General features: G+C 37.3%; 1 protein-coding gene across 1 annotated transcript in view; it reads left to right on the forward strand.

Moving 5' to 3' along the window:
• The window catches only part of LOC111569225 (spondin-1-like), a 159,412-nt gene that overhangs the window by 112,812 nt on the left and 20,453 nt on the right, over positions 1-26,147 (forward strand). The window contains exons 7-11 of the mRNA XM_055009128.1: positions 1,558-1,622; positions 6,619-6,820; positions 11,691-11,831; positions 18,558-18,633; positions 24,375-24,557. Of these exons, the coding sequence (XP_054865103.1) occupies positions 1,558-1,622; positions 6,619-6,820; positions 11,691-11,831; positions 18,558-18,633; positions 24,375-24,557 (667 nt within the window). The remainder of the gene's footprint in view (positions 1-1,557; positions 1,623-6,618; positions 6,821-11,690; positions 11,832-18,557; positions 18,634-24,374; positions 24,558-26,147) is intronic.

Below are 26,147 nucleotides of genomic sequence, written 5' to 3' on the forward strand. Positions count from 1 at the left end.
AAGTCCACTACTTAGTTTGTTAGCTAGTGCTACAGCAAGCTAATGTAGTATAATATTACCACCTTAACCTAAAGTCAGGTATTTAGCTAGTTATCTAATGCTACAGCAAGCTAATATAGCGCAATGTTACTAGCTTAACCTAAAGTCAACTAGTTAGGTAGTGTTATAGAAAGCTAATATATAGCATAATGTTACCAGTTTAACCTAAAATCATCTACTTAGTTCATCAACTAGTTCCACAGCAAGCTAATATAGCACAGTGTTACTAGCTTCACCTAAAGTTAACTAGTTAGCTAGTATTCTAATGCTACTTCAAGCTAATATAGTGTTACTAGTTTTACCTAAAGTCATCTAGTTAACTAGTGCTACAGCATGCTAATATAGCATAGTGTTACCAGCTTAATATAGAGTCAACTAGTTAACTAGTGCTATGGCAAGTTAGTGTAGTATTATGTTACTAGCTTTAGCTAAAGTCAGCTAGTTAGTTTGTTAGCTAGTGCTACAGCAAGCTATTGTAGTATAATATTACCAGCTTTACTTGCAAAGGCAAGCTAATATAGCATAATGTTGACAGTTTAATCTAAGGTCAGCTAGTTAGCTAGTGCTAGAGCAAGCTAATATGAGTTAACCCATAGTCAGATAGTTTATTAACTAGTTGTGCAGCAAGCTAATATAGTACAGTGTTACTAGCTTAACCTGAAATCAGCTAGTTAGGTAGCGCCAAGTAAAGCTAATATAGCATAATTTTACATGCTTTAGCTAAAGTTGGCTAGTTAGCTAGTGCTGTGAAAACTTAATATAGCACAATGTTACTAGCTTAACCTAATGTTGGCAAGTTAGGTAGTGCTACTGTAAGCTAATATAGCATTACGTTACTAGTTCAACCTAAAGTCAACTAGTTAGCTAGTGCTACATGTGCTATAATTACCAACCCTTCAAAGTAATGTTTGTGCTGAAAAGGTTTATTGTAACGTAAACTAGGGGAAGATGTCTGTGGTAATTTAAAATTATATCTTTTAAATATCACTATATTGTGTACCAAACTAAACCAGCTGTGTGTGTTTGTGTGTTTGTCATATTTTTGTGTTTGAAAGAGGCAACAAGATGGCGAAGTGGAGAAAACACAATAAAGGCTCTTATAAAAGCAGAAAAGGCCACATTTGGCCTTTTCCAGTTTGGTCCTAATCAACTACTGCAAGGCTCTAAATCCGTCGTTTGTTTCCGGCTCCGGGCTGAATAATTAGATCCGATGGTAGATAATGTGTTGTGCGGCGCATAAAGTCGTCGTAATGCTGCAGCGAGACGATGGTTCCCGCTAGAATGACAGACGGAGATTAGGAAGCAGCACTGAGCCTCTTTGTCCTGATAAGACTCACTTTGTCCGGCTCTTAAGCCTCTGAAAAGTGGAAGACACTTCGCTGTCCTTGGATGAGAGTACTCACCACATCAATTTGTCAATTTTGGCCTTTTCTCCGTCAGTGTTTCTTTTTTGTCCCTTTATAGTGACAGATTACTTCCTGTAACTCCGTCTCTCTCTTTTATTTTCCGTCTCTGCAGGGAGATGAGGTTCTGACTGTGATTAAAACGAAGGCCCAGTGGCCGGCCTGGCAGCCGCTCAACCTGTAAGTATCACTCAATGTCTGCTTTACTGAAGGGAAAAGGCTCTTCTGAGACAGATGTGGTGGGAAATTAAAAAGAAGAATCAGGAAATTGTGAAACAGGAACGGATATTTAAATGCATGAGCCTAAAGCTGCTGTCTGGGATCAAAACGACAGATGTCTGGAACATTATTTTGACTAATTACACTCTGACTAGTGTGAAGTTTTATTCTGGATATCTACTGCATAGTTCTGATAAATCAAAATGACACTTAGAGAGCTCCAGTAATTCAGTTTGGACTCATTCAAATAACAGCTACAGACATCTCAAATGTCATTATGACTCATCTGAGTTATCTCTTCTTGTTTAATATTGGTTTTTAACAGTGTTAGCAGACGTATTAGTGGCTGCTGTGGTTCATCAGATGGTTACAAAAAGCTGTGTAACTGAGTTGGTGGAGAATGAGAGCTTCATTTATTTTAAATTTGAGGTCTAGAAGTTCCTCCTCAGGCTGCTCCTACATGGAGGTAAAACCAGCTGCTAACCCTGACATAGTATGTTTGAAAAACCAAGACATAAGGGGATGAAATTACCAAACATCAAAATCCTGTTTGTACTAAAAACATTTATTAAAATCAAAATAAATTAAAGTTAGTTAGCGCTACAGAAAGCTAATGTAGTGTAATACTACTACTGTAAAATTTAGCTAGCTGATCTGCTAGTGCTACAGAAACCCAATATAGCATTAGTAAGTTCAATTAGTAAGTTCACTAGCTAGTGCTACTGCAAGCTACTATAGCACACTGTTACTAGCTTACCCTAAATTAAGCTAGTTAGTTAGTGCAGCAGAAAGCTAATATAACATAATGTTACCAATTTACCCTAACTTCAGTTACTTAGCTAATGCTACGACAAACTAATATAGTAGATAGATAAAACCTTTATTGATCCCACAGCAGGAAAATTTAGTGTTACTAGCTTCACCTAAAGTCAGCTAGTTAGCTAGTAGTTATTGCCACGACAAAGTAATATAGCTTTCCCTAAAATCAGCTAGTTTATTAGCTAGTTCTACTGCAAGCTAATGTAGCATAATGTTTCCAGCTTAACCTAAAATTAACTAGTTAGCTAGTGCTAAGGCAAATTAATATAGCATAATGTTGCCAGCTTAACCCAAGGTCAGCTGTTTAGGTAGTGCTACAACAAGCTAATATAGTGTAATGTTACTATTGTAACCTGAAGTTAGCTGATCTGCTAGTGCTACAGAAACCCAGCATAATGTTACTAGCTTAAGTCAGCTAGTTAGCTAGTTATCTAATGCCACAGCAAGCTAATATAGCCTAATGTTGCTAGTTTTACCTAAAGTTGGCTAATTAGGTAGTCAGCAAGTGCTACAGCAAGCTAACATAGCATAATGTTAACGGCTTAACCTAAAGTCAGTCGGTTAGCTAGTGCTACAGAAAGCTAAGCTTTACCTAAAGTCAGCTAGTTAGTTTATTAGCTAGTTCTGCTGCAAGCTAATGTAGCATAAAGTTACCAGCTTAACTTTAAGTTAAATAGTTTGCTAGTGCTCGCAAAATTGTGAGTTACCTAGTGCTACGGCAAGCTAATATAATTTAATGTTAAAGTCTTATGTAGCATATGGTTACTAGTTTAACCCAAAGTGAGCTATTTAGCTAATGCTGCAGAGAGCTACTATAGCATAATGTTTCTAGCATACGCTAGAGTTGGCAAGTTTCTTAGTTAGCTAGTGCTACAGCAAGCTAATATAACTTCATGTTACTAGCCTGACCTTAAGTCTGCTAGTTAGCTAGTGCCAGGGCAAGCTGATATAATGTAATGTTACTAGCCTAACCTATAGTCAGCAGGTTAGCTAGGTAGTTATAGCAGTTAATATAGCATAATGTTACTAGTGTAACCTGAAGTCAGCTAGTTAGCTAGTACCACAGAGAGCTACCATAGCATAGTGTTACGACAATAGTCTAGAGTCAACTAGTTTGTTAGTTAGCTAGTGCTACGGCAAGATGATATAACTTAATATTACTAGCCTAACCTAAAGTTCTCTAGTTAGCTAATGCATGGGCAATTTTAGGTAGCATAATGTTACTAGCTTAACCAAAAGTCAGCTAGTTAACTAGTTAGCAACCACCCTCAAAAGTCCTACTCTTACTTTTTTTTTTTTACATATTACAGAAAAAGTTTTTGTTATATTTTGTTCATATCAGTAGAAACTCTCCACATGACTCTTATGTCAGCAGGAAATATGTTATATGTGTATATTCTTACAAAAATAACACACATTTTTTTTCCTGTCAGACTATATTTTTTTGCCTCAAACCCACTTATTTAGATTTTTTCAACCAGAAAAATGACTTTACTAGTAAATAAAGTTTAGTAAGTTTAATATAAGTCAAAAAAGACCTGAAACTTAAACAACAGCCAAGAAGGGAAATGTGGTGGCAATATGGTGCACCTTAAATAAGATTTATTCTTGCAATCATGCATTTGATTAAACTGTGGCTATAGGTGCATTGAATTGCTTTTTCAGTGTTTATTCGTGCTCCAGCTGAACAGTTTTTCCTCCCTGACCGGTTCCAGCGTTACATTTTCCACCCAGACCTCGAACACTTCTGAGCTTTTGATGGATTTGATCATTTATTCATCATGTTTTCAGCAGGACTGCGCCTTAAAACACGTTCCCGCAGGATAAAATCCATGCTTTTCTTTCTTTACATGCTTCTCTGTAGGTTGACAAAAATTGCACAACTTTTGGCCAGGTTCAAAATAATCCTGATTCTCTCTTTTTTCACTTGGTATTTTTGAGGCGTACAGAACAATAAATGGCTGCATCTTGTTGAAAAGCTCTTTGATCAGATCTTACCTTTCAGCCAAGATTGTTCTGCGGTTTCTGAAATAATGTGCTTAGCTTCAGGTAAACAAAGATAAAACTCAGAGATCAATTTGTTTTCTGCACCAAGTAATAGAGACAAACAATCGAAAACACTTTGATAAACTGACCTGTTTGTGACCTAATCTTCATTACGAGCGGCAGTAAATTCCTAATTAGCACGATAAGTTGTGTTTAAGTTTCAGTTCTGACACCCTGAGTGAATTATAAATTATAATTAAAATACAGATATTATTTTAGGGCAATGTGTGAATTTGAATAAATAGTTTTCTGACACCTTTTCTTTAAACACCAGGCCGACTCGTCTGAACACTCTGGCATGCTGTGCACTCTTTGGAATTAGTTCAAGAGCAATTAGAAACTTATCACCGTTGTAGCCTTCAGCGCTGCACAGCCATGAACACACTCAGCCGCACTAATGTACTGCATCTTCCACCAAACATCTGTTTAATAACCCCTCCTAGCATTGTCTGTCATTTGCGATATATTGTGGCGCTATTATTTTTGCTAATGAGAATGTTCACACACATGTATGCGGCACATTTTCTTTGATTTTCTTTCCCAGAGTTGTTCCAAAATAGTCGACGTCTTGGTTAAAACGTAATAATTAAGACACCAAAGAAACTTCAAATTACCTCATTATTGTTTCCACAATACCCTATTATAACCACTATGCAAACAGAATATGACATAAAAAGCGATTTTCTGCAGCTAATTGGTTAATTCAGAGCTTCAGTTACGCAGCAATTTGCAATGGGTCGGAGGTCGTGACCCCAGAACCTGATGTTTTTAACCAAAATTGCACCTATCTTAAATTTGCCAAAAATGTCTCATGATTTGTCCACAATGATTATAAAGTTGTCTACAATAAGCCAAAAATTGCTCAAAATGCATCATATGTCTGCAAAATAGCCTCCAAACTTTTCCAAAATGGCAAAAATCCGTCAAAAATCATTTAAAACTGGTCCCAAATAAGTTGAAAGTTAACTCAAATTCCTATAAAATTGTCCAATCAATTTTAGAACCAACTTTGAACATCAATATTATCATCAGACTGAAAAAATACCCAAACTATCTTAAACTTGTCTTATTATTTGTTCACAATCACCAAAGAATTGTCCAGAATAAGACAAAATTTGCTCCAGTTGCATCATACTTCTGCAAAACAGCCTCCAAGCTTTTCCAAAATGGCAAAAATCCTTAAAAAATCTTTTAAAACTGGTCTTAAATAAGTTAAAACGATTGCCAGAATTGCTCAAAAATTGCCCATTCAATTTTACAACCAATTTTGAAAAACCAGTATTATGGGATGTGTCATAGTTTGAACATCAAAACTGCAACAGCGGCATTTTGCATATTTGAAGCAGTTCAAACGTCCAAACTATCTTAAACTTGACAGAAATGTCTTATGATTTGTCCACAATGACTAAAAAATTGTCTACAGTAATCCAAAAAGTTGCTCCAAATATATCATACTTATGCAAAATGTCTCAAAGCTTTTCAAAAATGGTGAAAATTGGTCAAAAATCATGTAAAACTGGTCCTAAATAAGTTGGTAAGGATCCAGAATTACTCAAAAATTGTCCAATCTGCTTTATAACCAACTGCAGATATTGGAAGCAGTTCAAATGTTTAAACTGTCTTAAATTTACCAAAATTGCCCACAATGACAAAGCAAATGTCTAGAGTAAGCCAAAAAAATGCTCCAAATACATAATACTTCTGCAAAATGCCTCAAAAGTTTTCCAAAATGGCAAAAATCCATCAAAAATCATTTAAAACAGGTTCTAAATAAGCTGAAAATTAACAAAATTACTCTAAAATTGTCCAAAATTACTTAAAATGTGCCTAAAATTACTCAAAAACTTTCCAACAATTTCATAACCAACTGCCAATTTTAACTGATAATCAGCAGCTGCATCCATCAGTAATCATCAAAAGGAAAAATTAGAAGACTAGAGCTCATTTAAAACAAATGAGCTGTGGTTGGAGACTATTAACCACCACGAGTCTTTGTCATGGTGGAAGCAGTTCATCATGAGGCTATTATTCTCCCTTATTACAGTGATATTGAGGATATTTTCTTAGTTTTTTCTGCCTTTCCTTGGACCAGACGAGCGGCTCCGTCAGCAGAGTTCTCTGTGGATCGGACCCGACACCTCATGTCCTTCCTCACCATGTTGGGACCGAGTCCGGACTGGAACGTTGGACTTTCAGGAGAAGATCTGTGCACCAAGGACTGTGGTTGGGTCCAGAGGCTGGTGACGGACCTCATACCCTGGGACGCTGGGACTGACGGCGGAGTAACATATGAGGTAAGTTATTCTAAATTTTTCTGGTTTGGTCCCATGTTTTGACGGGTGGAACATCCAACTTAAGGTTTCATAAACCAGCCTCTAGATTGATTAATTCCTCAATTTGCTCTCATCCTACCAAATTCTCATCGGTTGGTCGACCTCTGGTGTTACTTTTATGAGCAGAAAAGTGTCTAATCAACAGCCTTCCAGGATTAATCCATTACTTTTGGCGGCAATATGCAATTTAATAAAATTTACAAGTAATATTTATCCAATGGTTTACTTCTGTTGAGTCCTTTCAAGCTGAACTGAAAATAGACTTCATTTTAAGGAACGTCAGCTTTAAGTTCTCAAATTTTCCAACTTAAGCATTTGCTTTACCCCAAAACAAAATGAGGAACATCATTTTGTCTTTAGACTTATTGTTTTGTTTCCTTTTCTTCTGCTCTCCTGGTTGTAGCAGAAAAATGCAATGAAATGTTGGCGGTAAACTTGGTTTTTATACTTTTTTTGAAACTAGAAAAGAAGTTGTTAAAGTAAAAAGCAAAATGTGCATTTGAGTTTATAGAATCTACAAAGGTAAACTGCTTTTTGTGGGCAGATTAATGTGAAACAGGACTTTACCTTAACCACACGAAGGGCAAAGCTTTTACAGCGTGGTTCTGTTTGCAGATATTACAAGTGAAGTAGCTTTTCATCGTCTCCAACGAGGAACGGCGTGAAAGAAGGAGCTTTAAATGCATTTATGTCGCCAGCCTTCCATTCCACAGAACAGTGGAGGGAAAAGAGCAGCAAAAGGTCAGACAGGGAAGAAACTTTCAACTCTCCTGTAGCTACAAAGAGAATCTGTTGTTCTGAAGCCATAGATGAGGATGGATCCTTGAATCTCCTCGTCTCCTTCGATTCCCCTGCATGGATTAAAGCCAAAGTTGAAACTTCACATGACAGCGTTGAGAGAAGAAAGAGAATGATTCATGTTGGTCACATATTTCTGTCGTTTCTCTCTGTAGAGGAGGGTTTTTATGCTAACAATACATGGACACACACCTAGAAACGCTGCCAGAACCTCTCATTAAAAGGATGATTAGATGGATGTAAATGATGCATGTCGACATCAAACACCTTTTTTCCTTCACTGTGGCTCATTTTTCAATCTAAAGTCCTGCACCTCTATGGAAACGCATTGAAGAAGAGAGAATGAAGAAATGTCTTTAAAAAAAACTAAAGTTTAATTTCTTTTATCATTTAATTTCACCACAATTGAAAAAAAAACCCAGAATCAACATGTTTATCAGTTTGATAAAAAAAAGGCACCACATACTCCAGGTATTTAACTATTTCCATTTCTACAACCTTGTTTTACATCTTTTTGCAGTCGTTTTCATCACATTTTGGTCATTTTTAGTCACTGTTGACTCTGTTTTCCCTGTTGTGGACTCTGTTCCTCACTGTGTGCTGACTTTTCTTCGTTTTTGCCTCATTTTTCCTCACTATGAACTCATGTTTCTTCAATTTGTGCTCTTTTTACTACAGTGTAGGATCATTTTTCCTCGCTGTTGCCTCATTTTTCCTCACTTTGGGTTCATTTTTCGCCATTGAGGACAAATTTTTCCTCACTTTGGGATATTTTTTCCTTTCTATGGACTCTTTTCCTCATTGTGAAGTAATTTTTGCTCATGAATGACTCATTTTTCCTCATTATGAACTCATGTTTCCTCACTGGGCTCATTTTACCCACCGTGGGATCATTTTTCCTCACTTTGTGGTTATTTTTCCTTGCTGTAGACTCTTTTTTTCCTCACTCGGAACTCATTTTCCTTACTTTGAGGAACCACCTCGCTTTTTTTTTTTTCATTTTTCCTCACTGTGAGCCAGTTTTTCCTCACTATTGCCTCATTTGTCCTCACTATGAACTCGTTTCCTCCCCTTGATCTCTTTTTTGTTTTTTTAAAGCATGTATTTAAACATCTTCACATCTATTTTGCTTTCCCCCCAGTGTGTCTGCAAGTAAAAAGTCCCACAAATATTGAAAATTTATCCCAAAAATTTAATTAAAATAAATCCATAAAGTTATTAAAAACTTAAAAAAAATAAAAATAAAAAAAAACAATGAAGCATTTTGAAAAAGTGTGAAAAATGCAGAAAAAAAAAACACATTCATAAAACGTCCTGTTTAAAAGCCCCAAAATAATAATAAAGCACTGCCTGCAGTTCAACCTGAAAACTTTTGTAATGTGACTGTTGGTCACCGCTCAGTCAGTCATGGGTTTTTATTTATGCCACAACAAACTGAATTTTTTGTTTTTTACAGAATACGATTAATGCAAACTGTTTGTTTTTAGTGAATTTTTTTCATGAGACATGGAATAAATTGATTTTGGTGCAAATATCAGACACGAAGTTGAAGCTCAGATGTTCTTTTACAGTTTCTGGCTCCAACAAATGTTGCGTTTTTTTAATTCTCACATTTTTTAATCAGTACAGAGAACAAAACCCACCCTCTATTGCAGCTTTATTACTTTTATTAATGGTGCTGTAAATTAGCGCTGCTGCTCTGTTGCTTCCCTCCAGAGGATCACTGTTGTTCTCTTCCTAAAGCCTGTTTCACAGACATCGGATTAGTATTCTTCTCCCGCAATTAATTCCCACGTCCTAAATTTGGGCTGTTTAACTGTGATTACTCCAAACCGGCGGCGGGCTGAGACTCTCTTCCCTCCGGCGTCTTTGATTCTCAGCATCCAGCGGCAGATGTTTTCCTGCAGGACTCCGACCTCCTCACGCCCAGGGCACCGTTAGCACAATGCTAATGTGGGACTTTGGGAGTGATTCCCCTTCAAGTCGCGACCCGATCTTCACCCGACGCGTCTTCCTCGAGCACGTCCATCCTCCCTCGATCCTTGAAGAGCCATCAGAGCTGATTCACCTCTAGTTTCACTTTGAAACTCATCCACCTGGGGAGGCGGCGGGAAGTAAAAGGCCCTGGTAGTGCTAAAAGATTCAGCGTTTGGAGCAGCAGGGGGTTCTTCTCCTGGGAGCTTCTCATCGCGCTCAGCTGTAATATTCCATCCAGGAAGGTTACTGGAGGCTTGAAATGTTCCAGAGGCTTTTATAGAAGTTACTTTAATCTGCATTAATTGATTTTTTTGGCCACGTGGGAGCAACACGGCTCAGCGGTAGCTTCCTATCGCCTCAAGGCTAATTCATGGTTTCTGCATGAACAAAGTCGAATTTGAATAAAAAATCACACACAGAAAAACACACAAGGCTCCTGTGGATGTTTCTGAAAGGATGCACGTTTTACAGGGTAGTAAATACAGATTACACAGCAGCACCCTGAATATATTTCTTTAAAAATGTCGTTGACAGAGAGCGGACATGGCACCGGATAGCTGGAGAATTCAGAACTTCTCACTGCTTCTAAACACCTCTGACATGCAGTACATCAGTTTATTTTGATGAAATAATCACTCAGGAACTGTGGAAAGAAAGATGCTTCATACTGCATTTGTTTTATTGATCTAGTACGTAAATTCATTTTTGGACAAGTTAAAGTAATTTTGGACAAATTTTGAGTCATTATGAGTGATTTTTGGACAAATTCTGAAGTCATTCTAGACCACCTTCTCAATTATTTTGACAGGTTTCACTCATTTTGACATTTTTTGACAAAATACAATAAAATATCCACAAAAAAGTGAATAAAAATTGTATAACAAATTAAGTAAATGTTCCAAATATTTATAAAATATACAAGAAAAGAATTCCCATGAATATTGAAAAAAAATTGCCTCATTTTTCCTCACTAGGAGCTCATTTTTCCACACTATTAACTCATGTTTCCACACAATGTGCTTTGGAAAATTGTAGAAAGAAAGATGTTTCATGCTGCGTTTATTTTATTGATTGAGTGTGTAAATTGATTTTGGACAAATTTTGAGACATTTTGGACAGGATTTCAGGTTTACACTCATTTTGATAAGTTTTTGACAAAAATTAAAAAATAAAACATCCAAAAAAGTGAATAAAATATTGTAGAAAAATAAATTAACTGTTAAATATATATTAAATATGCAAGAAAAGAAGTCCTGCAAATACTGAAGAAAAATGTTGCCTCATTTTTCCTCACTAGGAACTCATGTTTCCTCACTGTGGGCTAATTTTTCTTCAGTGGGATTTTTTTTTCTTCACTGTGGACTCATTTTTCCTCACTAGTAACTAATTTTTCCACACAGTCCAGTGTCTAAATTCATTTTGGACAATTTGAAGTAATTTTGGACAAATTTTGAGACATTTTTGGACAAATCTGGAAGTCATTCTAGACAATCTTCTCAATAAATTCAGACAAGATTTCAGGTTTCACTAATTTTGACAAATTTTTGACAAAAACAAAATAAAATATTCAAAAATTGAACAACATATGCTTAAAAAATTAAGTAAATATTTCTGTAAAAAAAAAAACAACAACAAAACAATAAAGGGTCAGAGTCAGTTACAAGTCTTTCAGTAATGATTTATTAATTATGAAATCATACAACCACTGACTTTATTGCGAAAACGGAATTATATTCATATTTTTGAACTTTCACCCATTGCCTGAATATGTAAACACATTTCCACCATAAATTGATGTAGAAAATTCACCAGAATGCTACAAGTTAAGTGTTTGACGCTCAAAGGTCCCAATATTAAAATGAAACCTTCATCAGCATTGGACATAAGCCCCAATAACAGGCTGAATTTTGCTAAAATGAGACATTAATGCAACACCTTATATTCACACACAGTTATTTGATCCACTTTTGGCTGTGATATTGTCTTTTATAGCCGCTTCAGATGTTCCATATCACATTCGTAGCTCACTTTCACCCTGTTTTCTGTCTTTTTTCAGTCGCCCAACAAGCCCACCAATCCTCAGGAGAAGATCCGACCCCTGACCAGCCTGGACCACCCCCAGAGCCCCTTCTACGACCCAGAGGGAGGCGCAATCACTCCGGTAGCCAAGGTGGTGGTGGAGCGTATCGCTAGAAAGGTAAAAATGCTGTCTGTATGAGTTCTGTGGGGGTTTAGCTAGCAACGGGCACCATGACAAAGACTTCTGACACTTTAATGACCTCGGAACAGAGCTCATGAGTTTAACAATAGGGTTTTTGTACTCCAGTGGTATATAAGATAAGATATAACAGGATAAGTCTTTATTAATCCTAAACAAAAGTCACATTTGTAGTCTATGTCATTTGTCTATTGATTAAAACAGCAACAGTTCATGTTGGCAAGCAGAGAGCATTGTGGGAGTTTAGCTAGCCACGGGCACCATGACAAAGACTAATGTGACAATTAACGACCTCCGACTAGAGCTATAAAACAAACTGGAATCAAATGTAATTGTGTTTTCATGTTACAGTGGTATATAAGATAAGATAAAACGGGATAAAGCTTCATTAATTCAAAACATAACTCACCTTTTTAGTCCATATTTTGTCTCAGGATTAAAGCAACAGGATAAATGTTCTCAGCTCATGAGTTTAAAACAAACTTAAATCAACTGTAACTGTGTTCTTATGTCCCAGTGGTATATAAGATGAGCTCAAACAGGATAAAACTTCATTAATCCTAAACAGAAATCACCTTTTCAGTCCAAATTTTGTCTTGGGATTAAAACAACAGTATCAGGACATGATAAACATCCACGATGCTCAGTTTGTGTTATTAATTCATCAATTATAGATTGATAATGCTGCCAATTACTGATCGAAATGATCAAAAACTTGCATCCTTAACGTCCTGCCTCTAATTGTGTTCGTCCTTTACGACACCCGTGTGACAGCAGATGTAAACAAAGAACAGGACATAGATTGATCCAATACTGATCATTTTAAAAGACCCTCGATCAGCCCATATTCTGTGATTATTCTCTGATTTGCTAAATTAATCATAGTACCTGGTTGTGCCACCAGGTGGAGCATCTTACTGTTTAACCCTCTGATGCACAACATGGGTCAAAAATAACCCATATTCAATAGAAAATGGATATCTCTTGACCCATGTTGTGCATCAAAGGGTTAATACTAATACAATAGAGACCAGAGGAGGTGGAGGCATTATGTGTGTTTAGCTAGGAAAGGGGTACCATGACAAAGACTTCTGTGACGATTAATGACCTCCACCTAGACCTAATGAGTAAAAAAAAAACTTCTTATATTCCAGTGATATATAAGATAAGATAAAAGTAGGATTAAACTTCATTAATCCTAAGCAAAAGTCACCTTTGTAGTACAAAATTTGTCTTTGTATTTAAACAAGAATATCAGGACATGGTAAATGTCCACTGTTTTCAATTCTTTTTATCAGTTAATCCATTCTAGATAGATAATGCTGCCAGTTGTTGATTAAGAAAACTATTGAAATGGCACTAATTGTGTTGTTTCCTTACAACAAACACAAATAAAGGATCAAGCTGAGGTTTGTGCCGATACCAGCCAGTTGAAAAGTTCCTTGATCAGTACTTACTTTATGTCAATATATAATCACAAACCTCTTGAAAAAAGCTACTGGTACCAGCAGGGCAAAGCATTCAGACTTTTCCTGACATAATACACTGCTAAACTGCAAAAACGAGCCGAACAAATGTCTTCGTCCCTCCGAGGTGAAGAAACCGCCGAGGATTCATCGTTTTACACCGGACGGCGTTAAGAGGCTCGTCTGCGGGCGTAGAAGTGCTGCTGCCGTGACTAGCGAGAAGTGCTAACTAGCAGCAAGATGCCTCCCTTTTCCATGAATGATTATTACAAACTCCTCCAAAATATAACAGTACTGGAGATGAAACTGCACCGTTTGGAAGTGAATGCGGAGGTAAATGGACATTATGGGAATGAGACCACTCTACCGATGACTCAAAGCAGTGGACAAGAGAAGGCTAACAGACAGCTAATTAGCATCACCATCAAAGATGAGGAGGCCTGTGGAAACAGCCGTAAATCAACCAGCAGTCCTCCCTGGAACTTGCTCGGAGCAAAGCCAAAACATACCTCAGGTATGAATACAGCTGATATGGAAAGACAGGCTACAGGCAGAATCCAACATGCAGAGATTACTGATGAAACTGGTTGGCCTGCTCTGCCATCCCACAGCAACATCTCTTCAACCCCAATACAGAGAAGAGAAGAGTCCTGGACAGTGGCTACAACCAGGAATAAGAGCAAACAAACCCAGGAAACGTTCAACTGGAGAACAGGTTTGCTGTACTGCAACAAGACCCTGACACCCCAAAAGAAAGTTCATCCCCTGAAAGTAGACAAAGGTATGACACAGAACGTTGCACCAAAAGGCTGCAGAATGAGCTAACTGCTGAGCCAAAAAGGCTGAGGAAAGAGCTAACTACTGGGCCTCAAACTTTGATAGTGGGTGACAGAGCTGTGAATGATTTAAAGCACTTTTCCAGCAAAAAAATAACACCAAAGTGCTGTGTTTTAACAATGATATGGTGTCTGACATTTCTAAGAAATTCCTGAAGATCGCTGCTGAGCATCCCACAGCTAAATCCCTTGTCATACATACGGGAGCCCTCGATGTTGAGAAGCAGCAGTCAGAAGTGCTCAAACAGGACTTTATGGATCTGCTGAACAGAGTCAGAGGTCTGAAACCTGTTGTTTATGGGAGCGGACCACTATCTACAGTCCGGAGAGGAGATGAGAGATTTAGCAGGCTGATGCTGCTAAACAGATGGCTCAAAGCTACATGTGCTGCTCAATCAATAAACTTTATCAACAGTTTCAACATTTTTTGGGAACGCAGGCACCTCTTTAAGGCAAATGGAATCTTCCTTAACAGATCAGGATTGCTGCTACTGTGCTCAAACATTTTTTACTCCGTAAGTCAGACACCAGCCAGGGTCAGAGATAAAAGCCTAGAACATCCAGAACAACAACAGATTGCACAGCATGCTGGGGAAGAACTGTTACTGCCGGAGATAAGGACTGACCAAGGACAACAAGGAACCCAGGAAGAGGCTCCAACTACATCATCGCCTCCTGCCCCTCATCCAACAAACCACTGCCCATCTTCACCCCCACAACAAGAGGAGTGGCCTCCACTCCCAACAGGAGGATATTCTCAACCTCAACCAGCAGAAACCCCACCTAACTCTCCGCCCTCCCCAGCCAGTCTCTCTCCCTCCCCCACTCATCTGGATTTCACAGATGAGATGAAAAGGCGTGTCAATGCTGGAACAAAACTGACACCGCGCCCAAATCCCATATGCTTGCCAACTAGTCTTGTCTGTCCTGAAAATTCAGTTGTGTCTGATGTCTGATATGTACCGGGTCCAGGCTTCAAAGCTAATACTAATGTTTTCAACCAGGAAAAGCCAGGGCCTGATGGAAACCAGGTAGCCAGCATCTCTGTCCTAATAGGCAACAGAAAAAGAAAGGTGGCTATGTCAAGACACAGAAAGAAAAAGCCTTCAAATATAGTACATATTGTTTGTGAGCCACAAACTCCTGCTCACAAGGCAGGCAAAACTCCCCAAACATTAAAGATGGCTCTATTAAATATTAGATCTTTAGCAGGGAAGACATTTTTAATCAATGATTTTATTATTGAGCACAATCTTGATTTTATGTTTTTAAGTGAAACTTGGTTAGACCAAAATAACAGTGCAGCTGTTCTCATCGAGTCGACCCCTCCCAACTTCACTTTTATCAGTGAGGCCAGGGTGCAAAAGAGAGGGGGCGGTGTTGCAATTTTATTCAATGAATCGTTTCAATATCAGCAATTATCCTCTGAACATTTCTCCTCGTTTGAGTACGTAGCTCTCCAGCTGAAGTCCTTATCTCGAGTTGTGCTACTTAATATTTACAGGCCTCCTAAATACTGTGCAGAGTTTTTTGATGATTTTAGTGAACTGCTGTCTATGATCTGCATTGATTTTGACTGTGTAATTATTGCTGGTGACTTCAACATTCATGTTGACAGTCCTCAGGACAAAGGGACTAAAGACCTGTACAACACTCTTGACAACTTTGGGCTGGTCCAGCATGTAACAGAGGCCACACATGACAAAGGGCATACGTTAGACCTACTTATCTCCAAGGGTCTGAGTACTTCCAATGTCACAGTGTCTGATGTTGGCCTTTCTGATCATTCCTGTGTTTTCTTTGAGAGCACCGTCTCAGTGCAATCGACAGTTTTTACAGAGGTAACCAAAAAACGGTGTATTACTGAAAGCACCTCTGAGATATTTAACCAGGCTTTCTCTTCAACACCAGCTCTGTCTTGGGGTTTAGTCGATGAGCTGATAGGTAGCTTTAATGCTAAAATTGTAAACATTATGGATGCCATTGCTCCAACTAAGGTGAAAGTGATCTCTGGTAAGAAAAAATCTCCATGGAGAAATGCCACACTGGTCAGAAATAACAAAAGAGAGTGTCGGAAAGCTGAACACAGATGGCGAAAATCAAAACTTCAGGTTCATTATAGCATTTATAAAGAGAAACTGTACACTTACAATTTACAACTGAGGAATGCAAGACAATCTTATTTCGCAGATATAATCACCAAAAACAGTCACAATACACGAGCCTTATTTGCTACTGTGGACAGGCTAACAAACCCTCGTGTGTCAGTAGCCCCTGAGTTACGTTCTACCAGGGCCTGCAACGACTTTGCATCATTCTTTATAGAGAAAATCCTAAACATTAGACAAGCAGTTAGTGCCTCCACAGCAGGTTCAGGACATGTCCTGTGTCAGCGTAAAACCAATTTAAACACCATGACACAATTTAATCCTATCAATCGCAAAAACCTGGAGGACATTATACATCAACTAAACTCCTCCTCCTGCTGCCTGGATATTCTGCCTACAAGGTTTCTCAAAAAAGTTTCCCAGGTACTGCTGACAGATCTTTTGTGGATTGTGAACTTGTCTCTTACGTCAGGCGTCTTTCCTCAGGCTTTAAAAACTGCTGTAATTAAGCCACTTCTAAAAAAGAGCAACCTCGACAAGTCACAAATGAACAGCTACAGACCAATCTCTAATCTCCCATTTTTAAGTAAGATCATTGAAAAAGCAGTTTTTCAACAGCTAAACAATTACCTAACAAAAAGTAACAGTTTCAATGTTTTTCAGTCAGGTTTTCGGCAGCATCACAGCACTGAGACAGCCCTTATTAAGGTGATTAATGACATCCGCTTAAGTACAGACAGCGGCAGGATGACAGTCTTAGTGCTGCTGGATCTAAGTGCTGCGTTTGACACAGTCGACCACAATATACTACTCAACCGACTGGAGAACTGGGTGGGACAGTCCGGCACAGTACTAAACTGGTTCAAATCTTACCTAAAAGACAGGAATTACTTCGTGTCTATAGGTAACTTTACGTCTGAACAGACAGCAATTACATGTGGAGTTCCGCAAGGTTCCATCCTGGGGCCTCTTCTGTTTAACATCTACATGCTCCCACTGGCCCAGACTATTGAAAATAATAACGTAAGTTACCATAGCTATGCAAATGACACGCAGATTTACATTACAATGTTCCCAGGAGACCATGGCCCTATACAGGTGCTGGGAAAGTGTATTGAACAGATAAATGAGTGGCTGTGTCAGAACTTCTTCAGCTAAATAAAGACAAAACTGAGGTAATGGTTTTTGGAGCCAAGGAGGGGCGATTAAAAGTGAGCTTAGAGCTTCAGTCTCTACAGCTAAAAACCACAGACCAGGCCAGAAATCTGGGTGTGGTGATGGACTCAGAACTCAGCTTTGAAAAACACATCAAAGCAATTACAAAGTCGGCTTATTATCACTTAAAAAATATCTCAAGAATTAAAGGACTGATGTCTCAGCAGGACCTGGAAAAGCTCGTCCATGCATTCATCTTCAGTCGGCTTGATTACTGTAACAGTATCTTTACAGGTTTACCTAAAAAAAACACTCAGACAACTGCAGCTGATCCAAAACTCTGCTGCTCGAGTCCTCACCAAGACCAAGAAAGTAGATCACATCACTCCAGTTCTGAAGTCTTTACACTGGCTTCCTGTCACTCAGAGGGTAGATTTTAAAGTCCTGCTGCTGGTCTACAGAGCTTTAAATGGTTTAGGACCAAAATACATCAGAGACCTCCTGACTCAGTATATACCAACCAGACCACTCAGGTCATCTGGATCAGGTCTTTTATTAGTTCCCAGAGTGAAAACCAAACATGGACAAGCTGCATTCAGCTTCTATGCTCCGTATATTTGGAACAAACTCCCAGAAAACTGTAGATCAGCTGAAACTCTCAGCACATTTAAGTCCATTCTGAAGACTTACCTGTTCTCAGCTGCTTTTGACTAAGTTCTTCTAACAGTTATTTTAAATCTTATTTTATGACAAACTCTACAGTGTAACTTTTAAAATGTCCTTGCTTCCCAACTTCTGTTTTTGATTCTTTTACTCTTCTGCATCCTTAAATTTTAATGACCTTTTCAATGATTTTATAAATGTGTTTTCTTTCTTTTTATAATTGTGTTTTCATCTGCTGTTTTAATGTCCTTGTGAAGCACTTTGAATCACCTTGTTGTTGAAATGTGCTATATAAATAAACTAACTTTAACTTTAAACTTTTAAATGTACTTTAAAGTGATTACTATCAACTTTTTAGGTCACTCTGCAATTTTCATATCCACAGATGGAGACTTGTCCTTTAAGTTTGCTTCATAAGGACACATTTTTGTACTTTTTTGTGCCATATCTGACCCCATCTTTCCTTTTTCTGCTCAGGGAGAACAGTGCAACGTGGTGCCCGACACCATCGACGACATCGTGGCCGATATTGGACAGGAGGAGAAGGAGGAAGGTGTAGTAAACTCAGAAAACACACACTTAGCTGATTATATTGATTCAGAGGAACAATAGATCCACTCAGAGAGCTCGCTGGATGTTTAGCAGAGCCTTCAGACCCCGTCATTATGGGATGTTACATTCCTGGGTGTTTGCTAAACACTCGCTCTGACCGTGGAGTTTTCTGATGCTGAAGGACACTCAGCGTCTCATTAAAGCCTCGGACGGAGGTCAGATAGTCACATTACCCATCTGGCAGGTTCTATCTGCATCCCGCTGTGTGAAGGCTTGAGTCCTGCCCTCATCAAATGGACCTGATATTATGGGATGCAGCAGAGAGCCTGTAAGTGAAATGGCATATGAAGTCTGTCAGCGGGTCGACAGCCATCATTTTATCACATTCTAACAAACAATAGTGGCTATAAAGGTTTATCCCATCCAAAACACCACTTTATGTCCAAGTACTTATCCTTTTAAAGGTTTATTCTACCAAAGTTCTGGCTTCATGTCAGAGTATTTGTACTATTAAAGGTTTATTCCTTCCAAAATGCTACTTTATGTCAAATATGAGCAGTTTTCAAGGTTTATACCACCAAATTTATATTTTTTAAGAAACAAATTGTGGTTTTAAGAGTTTGTTCCACCCAAATAGTACGTTTTGTTGAAGTACTTACAGCTTTAAAGGTTTATTCCTTCCAAACCACAACTTTATACCAAATGTGAGCAGTTTTCAATATATATTCCACCCAGTTATTACTTTTCTAACCAGCAAGTTGTGGTTTTAAAGGTTTATTTCTAACAAAATATATTTTCTGTCCAAGTACTTGTACTTTTAAATGTTTAGTCAACCAAAATTCTGACTTTGTCTCAAAGTACTTGTAGTTTTAAACATTTATTCTCTCCAAAACACTACTTTGTGTCCATGTACTTGTGCTTTTCAAGGTCTATTCCTTCCAAACCACAACTTTATGTCAAATGTGAGCAGTTTTCAATGTGTATTCCACACAATTAGTACTTTCCTAACAAACAAGTTGGGGATTTAAAGGCTTGTTTTTCTCAAAATATAGTTTCTGTCCCCAGGTACTTGTATTTTTAAAGGTTTAGTCTACCAAAATTCAGATATTGTGTCAAAGTACTTGTAGTTTGAAAATTTTTTTCTCTCCAAAACACTACTTTGTGTCCGTGTACTTGTACTATTAAAGGTTTATTCTGTCCAGAATACTACTTTATGTCAAATGTCAGCAGTTTTCAACGTGTGTTCCACCCAATTAGTGCTTTTCTAACAAACAAGTTGTGGTTTTAAAGGTTTATTCCTTCCAAAATGCAACTTCATGTCCAAGTACTTGTACTTTTAAAGGTCTAGTCCTCCCAAAATATCACTTTATGTTCAGTTTTCTGCAGTTTTTACACTTTATTCCACTGCTGTTGATAAAAATTTCATACTCGAGTGGTATCGTGTCTCCAGAATGCTCCTGTAAGTGTATATTTATGGATAGATCCACGTTTCTACTAAAATTTCACCAAGGATTACTTAAATCTTGTCTGAAATTTGTCCATAATTGCTCAAAATTGGTCCAAAATAAGTTAAAGATGAACCAATTTGTCTGAAATGACTCAAAAATGTAAAAAAAAAAAAAAAAATTCTTCAGAATACAGTCTTTGTTCGACATTTCACCAACTTTTGAGGCTCTAACATCAGAACATCAACAGAATCTAAAAATGACTCCCAGAGATGAGCGGTTAAAACAGACTAGATTTATTCATTAATATCGACAGGATATGAGTCGAATACAGCTCAGCCACAACAACAAACAAGACAATCTAAATTATTCACAGCTGACCGGTCACTGAACAAAATACAGACGTCTTTGACCTGCTTCTACTAAATATACAGGACAAGATGTTCTTCTTCCCACACAGACTCAAGGACTGATTTAAAGAACACAATATATACTTTTAAAGGTTTATTCCACCCAAAATACTACTTTATGTCCAAGAACTTGTACTTTTAAAGGTTTATTCCACCTTTAATGCCACTTTATGTCCAAGTATCTGCAATTTTAAACCTTAATTACACTCAAAACACTACTTCTTCTCCACTTATTTTGAAGAGTTTTTTGCACCTAATTAGTACTTTCTAACAAACAAGTTGTGGTTTCAAAGGTTTGTTTCTCCCAAAATACTACTTTTTGTCCAAGCACATCTACTTTTAAAGGTTTATTTCACCCAAAACACTACTTTATGTCCAAATACTTATAGTTTTAAAGGATTATTCTACCAAAAAGTCTGATATTGTGTCAAAGTACCTGCACTATTAAAGGTTTCTTCCTTCCAAACCACAATTTTATGTCAAATATAAGCAGTTTTCAACGCATATTCCATTCAATTAGTACTTTTCTAGGAAAGAAGTTGCGGCTTTAAAGGTTTATTTCTCCCAAAAGACAACTTTATGTCCAAGTACAGCTACTTTTAAAGGTTTACTCCACCCAAAATCCAACTTTATGTCCAATCGCTTCTACTTTTTAAGGTTTACTCCACCCAAAACACTACTTTGTGTCCAAGTCCTTGTACTTTTAAAGGTTTATTCTACCAAAAGTCTAACTTTGTGTCAAAGTAGTTGTAGTTTTACAGATTTATTCCATCCAAAACACTACTTTCTACCCATGTACTCATATTTTTAAGGGTTTATTACACCTAAAATACAACATTCTGTCAAAGTATTTGTACTTTTAAAGGCTTGTTTCTTCCAAAATCCAACTTTATGTCCAATTGCTTCTACTTTTAAAGGTTTATTTCACTCAAAACACTACTTTATGTCCAAGTACTTGTACTTTTAAAGGCTTATTCTATGGAAAATCTGACTTTATGTCAAAGTACTTGTATTTTTAAAGGTTTATCCATCCAGAACACTACTTTGTGCCCAAGTACAGCTACTGTTCAAGGTTTATTCCTCCCAAAACACTACTTTATGTCCAAGTACTTGTAGTTTTAAAGGCTTACTCTTCTAAAAATCTGACTTTCTGTGAAATTACTTGTAATTTTTGGGAGTTTATTCCTCCCAAAATACTGCTTTATGTTCAGTCATGTGCAGTTTTTACGGTTTATTCCACTACTGTTGATAAATGGCGCAATTGTGGTGATTTTTGTAATGACAATGCGTCTTTAAAACCTACTGTCCGGCTATTTTTGGGATTCAAAGGGTTAAAGTAATATTATCAGCTTCCACCTGCAAGTCAACACACAAAACAAGCAAACAGCACCAGAAAATCACATTTTCACACAAACATTAATTACAGATCAGGATTAAAGCACATTAATGTCGTTTTCCGGCTATTGGACACGTTACAGTCAACAGAAAGATCACTGCTTGGAAGGGGAGGCAAAAGTTCTGCACTGAGAGTTTATTTATTCTAAAGTTTGAATGCAATTCTGCTTTAAACACTTTTTCTCAACACTTTTGCACAGCGGGTTGCACAAAGTAGCACAAAGTGAATGTGCTCTGTGACCTTCTAGCTGCAGGATAAGTTGTTTTTTATTCCCTCTTTATCCTCACAGATGCTCTAACCAGGGCGGTGTTTATTCTCTGCATCGCTGTGCAGGATTCTGTCCACTCAGCAGAATCCCTAACAAGGATCTCCTGCTGTCTGATAAACGTCCTCCTCACTCGGTTTGCTTCTGTTCTGCCCTCGGTGTATGACGACTGAGGATCCGCTGGTTCTTTTCCCTCCGGAGCTTTAACTTCCTCGTCATCTTCTGTCGTTACATGTTATCCTGCAGAACCAGACTCGCTCAGCTTGGTCCCGGCGGTCCGACTCTGGATCATTTTCCAGGCCTCAGGAGAGCGTTATTAATTGAAGCCGGTAGCTCCTCGTCGCACTAATTGGATGAGACGTTCACAAGTCATCCCCCTGCTTCCAGTCGCCGCTCAGATGTCACTTAGTGGTCGACTACCTGCAGTAATCACCTTCACAGACGTTAAATCATCCTCGTTCTTCACTTCCTCTGAAATTCAGCTAGAAAACACTTTAAAACAACCCAAGTTCTGCACAATTACTAATAAATAGCATCCAATGAAACACAGTAAAGCAAAATGATTCAGATATAATGATGATAAATGTAAAGATACAACAAAGTCAGAGTACACTGTAAATATGTACAGTTTTGACCATAAAATTTTACTGTATTTAAAACAGCAAAAATATATATATGTAAGTTTAATAAAATGAGTAAAATTAAATGCAAATTGGATAAAGAAATCTCATTTAGTTGGGTTTTATAATCATCTCTGGAAGAAATATAGATATAGACATATAGATATAGATTTCTAGATATATATACACTACCGTTCAGACGTTTGGTGTCACCCAAACAATTTCTGGTTTTTAAAATTAAATAAAAAAATTAATTAAAAATAATTATTAGAACATCGTCAGAACTGCTTCTCTTCCTTGTCCTTTGTAGTTTTTGGTGCAGAAATGCTTCATTTGCTTCTTCGGGTTTCAAAGAACAGCTGTTTTACTGATTCTAAGGCAATTAGCAACATCTCTCTTTGTCTTCTTGTCATCTTTTAATTTTCTGTAGTGCTAATTTAGCTCGGTTTATCTGTAGACGATACTTATACACTACCAGTCAAAAGTTTGGGGTTACCCAGACAATTTCATGTTCTCCATGAAAACTCACACTTTTATCCATGTGCTAACATAACTGCACAAGGGTTTTCTAATCATCAATGAGTCTTTCAACACCATAGCATTAGAACACAGGAGTGATGGTTGCTGGAAATGTTCCTCTGTACCCCTATGGAGATATTCCATTAAAAATCAGCTGTTTCCAGCTACAATAGTCATTTACCACATTAACAATGTCTAGACTGGATTTATCATTCAATATATATATATATATATATATATATATATATATATATATATATATATATAAAAGTTTAATGAGATGTACACTATCAATCAAAAGTTTGGACACACCTTCTCATTTAATGTTTTTTTTGTTTTCATGATTAATTACATTGTGGATTCTCACCGAAGGCATTAAAGCTGTGAATGGACACATATGGGATTATGCAGTAAACAAAAAAGTGTGAAATAAGTCAAAACATGTTTTATATTTTAGATTCTTCAAAGTAGCCACCCTTTGCTTTGATTCCTGCTTTGCACACTCTTGGAATTCTCTCCATGAGTTTCATGAGGTAAAACCTGAAATGGTTTTCCAGCAGCCTTGAAGGAGTTCCCAGAGATGCTGAGCATTTAGCTTACTGAGCTACTGAGCCCCTGACATGGTTTGGTTTGGTCTTTTGATTTTGATTATGGTCTGAAACATAAAAATGTACATATTAATGATTTTTTTCCACTCTTCCATTGCAGAATTGCATTTATGCAAATTTCTCATTTCTAAATTGATCAATTACTGATTATATTACTGAAGAATAAGAAGATTGTTGGATTAGTGTATAAAACGTATAATGGAAACAGGACTGGGCCCAGAATGGAGCCCTGAGGGACTCCCAGGCTAAGTGGGGCTACAGCCGAAAGATATTCGCTCAAGTGAACTGAGAAGCTCAAATCTGTCGGACAAAACTCAAACCGCCTGAGGACCTTTGAGGCCTTCATGCTGTGTTAGATGAGATATAAAGGAAGCATCATCCACATGTCAGAAATAACTGTTACAAGAACAAAAACTTACCAAAAAGTGAAATCATTCGAGCGGTTATTTATCGTCTTCCCTCCATGTTTCTCCCCTCAGACGACACTCCGGAGACGTGCATCTACTCGGGCTGGTCGCCGTGGTCGGCCTGCAGCAGCGCCACGTGTGAAAAAGGTCGCAGGATGAGGCAGAGGATGCTGAAGGCTCAGCTGGACCTCAGCGTCCCGTGTCCCCACACCCAGGACTTCCAGCCCTGCATGGGCCCCGGATGCAGCATGGAGGGTAAACACTCACTGACACATGTATATATAATTTATTATAGAGAGAAAATATACCATAGAATAATCCTCCAGTGTGGTTGAAATGAGCAGAGGTTTATTTTACTACCTTACAGGTACAATTAATGGAAGATTTGTAACAGAAGAAGCTTTCTAAACCAATTTTCCATCAATAAATTACTTACCCTATATGTACAGATAAGTGCAGATGATTCTTTATTTCCCCTCATTAGATTGAAAGTAACTGCTTTTTAATTCCCTCCAAGAAGGAATGCTTTATCTCACCGAGGAGCATCAACACTTAGGTATTTATCAAACTTATGGGAATTACACTTCAGCAGTTAAAACATTTCGTCTTCGCTCAGAGTGAGAAATTAGATGCATTTATTCAATTACTACAAAGAACATCACAGTAACTCTCATCTGACAACAACTGAGTTTATTTGTAACATCTAAATAAAGATGAAATGAGAAAAAAATTAGCTGAAATGCGTAAAGAACTCGGATGCAACAGTCTGCTGTATGTACGTCAGAGTAATCCCATAATGAAGAGAATTTATTAACAATACCAGTAAAATCATTGGCAGTTTTATTCTTTTTTCTCTCTAATCCTGATTAATGCCAAACAAAAAACAAAGAAAAGAGATATAAATCCTATCAAATGTCCAAATACAAATACTACACAAAAAGTCTGTTTTTAATCACCTGAAGTTGCATTTTTATCAAGATCAGACTGAGCGTAGTGTGGCGAAAACCTGGATTCTCTACAATCATGTCAGAAAACATATTGTAGAGTCTTGAGTGCACTGTAAACTAATAACAATCTCGTAAAACAACCAAAAGTGAAAATATGCGCTGTAAAATAAAAGAAAGACAAAAATGTACTTCTTCAGTGTCCCATAAGTTCAAAAATGTTAAATACTATAAAAATGAAACTAATTTCATGGTTAAGCATTGCAAAAGAATAAATCAGTATTTTTAAATATACTTTTTTTCTACAGTTTGGCCTCTTTTTTGGGGGGATTCTTTTTTTAAGGTGGACATGAAAATTTATTTTTTTAAAATGTGATTTAGCCAGTTTTTTGTAATTTACCACAAAAAAAATAATGATCTGCATTCTCTACATACATATCAGTAAATGTATCATAGATCAACTGTATTACCTGGTTGTTTCACCAGATGGAGCCTCTTTCTGTTTAATGACTATTTGAAAAACTGATTTAAATACAGTAAAAACAAAACCTAATTCTATGGTGAAATGTTGGAAAAAAAAAATTAATTTAACATAATTTTAAAATATGTGGACATTATGTACAGTTTGGCCTTTTTTATTTATCTAAAATCAAAAAATCAGTGCTCAAGCTAGTTACTATTTATAATTTAGAAAAAAATGTATCAGTAGATATATTGTAGATCAGCTGCAGTACCTAGTTGTTCCACCAGGTGGAGCCTAGATACAAAAGCAAAAACTGATTTTATGGTCAAATGTTGTAAAAGAAAAAACTATTAGTAAAAAAAAAAAAAAAATGCTGACTTTTTAATGTGTACATTCTTTATAGTTGTTTTTTATTTTTTTTAAGGTTCACATGTAAAA

This window comes from Amphiprion ocellaris, chromosome 3, assembly GCF_022539595.1.
Source record: "Amphiprion ocellaris isolate individual 3 ecotype Okinawa chromosome 3, ASM2253959v1, whole genome shotgun sequence".
Classification (NCBI taxonomy): Eukaryota; Metazoa; Chordata; class Actinopteri; family Pomacentridae; genus Amphiprion; species Amphiprion ocellaris.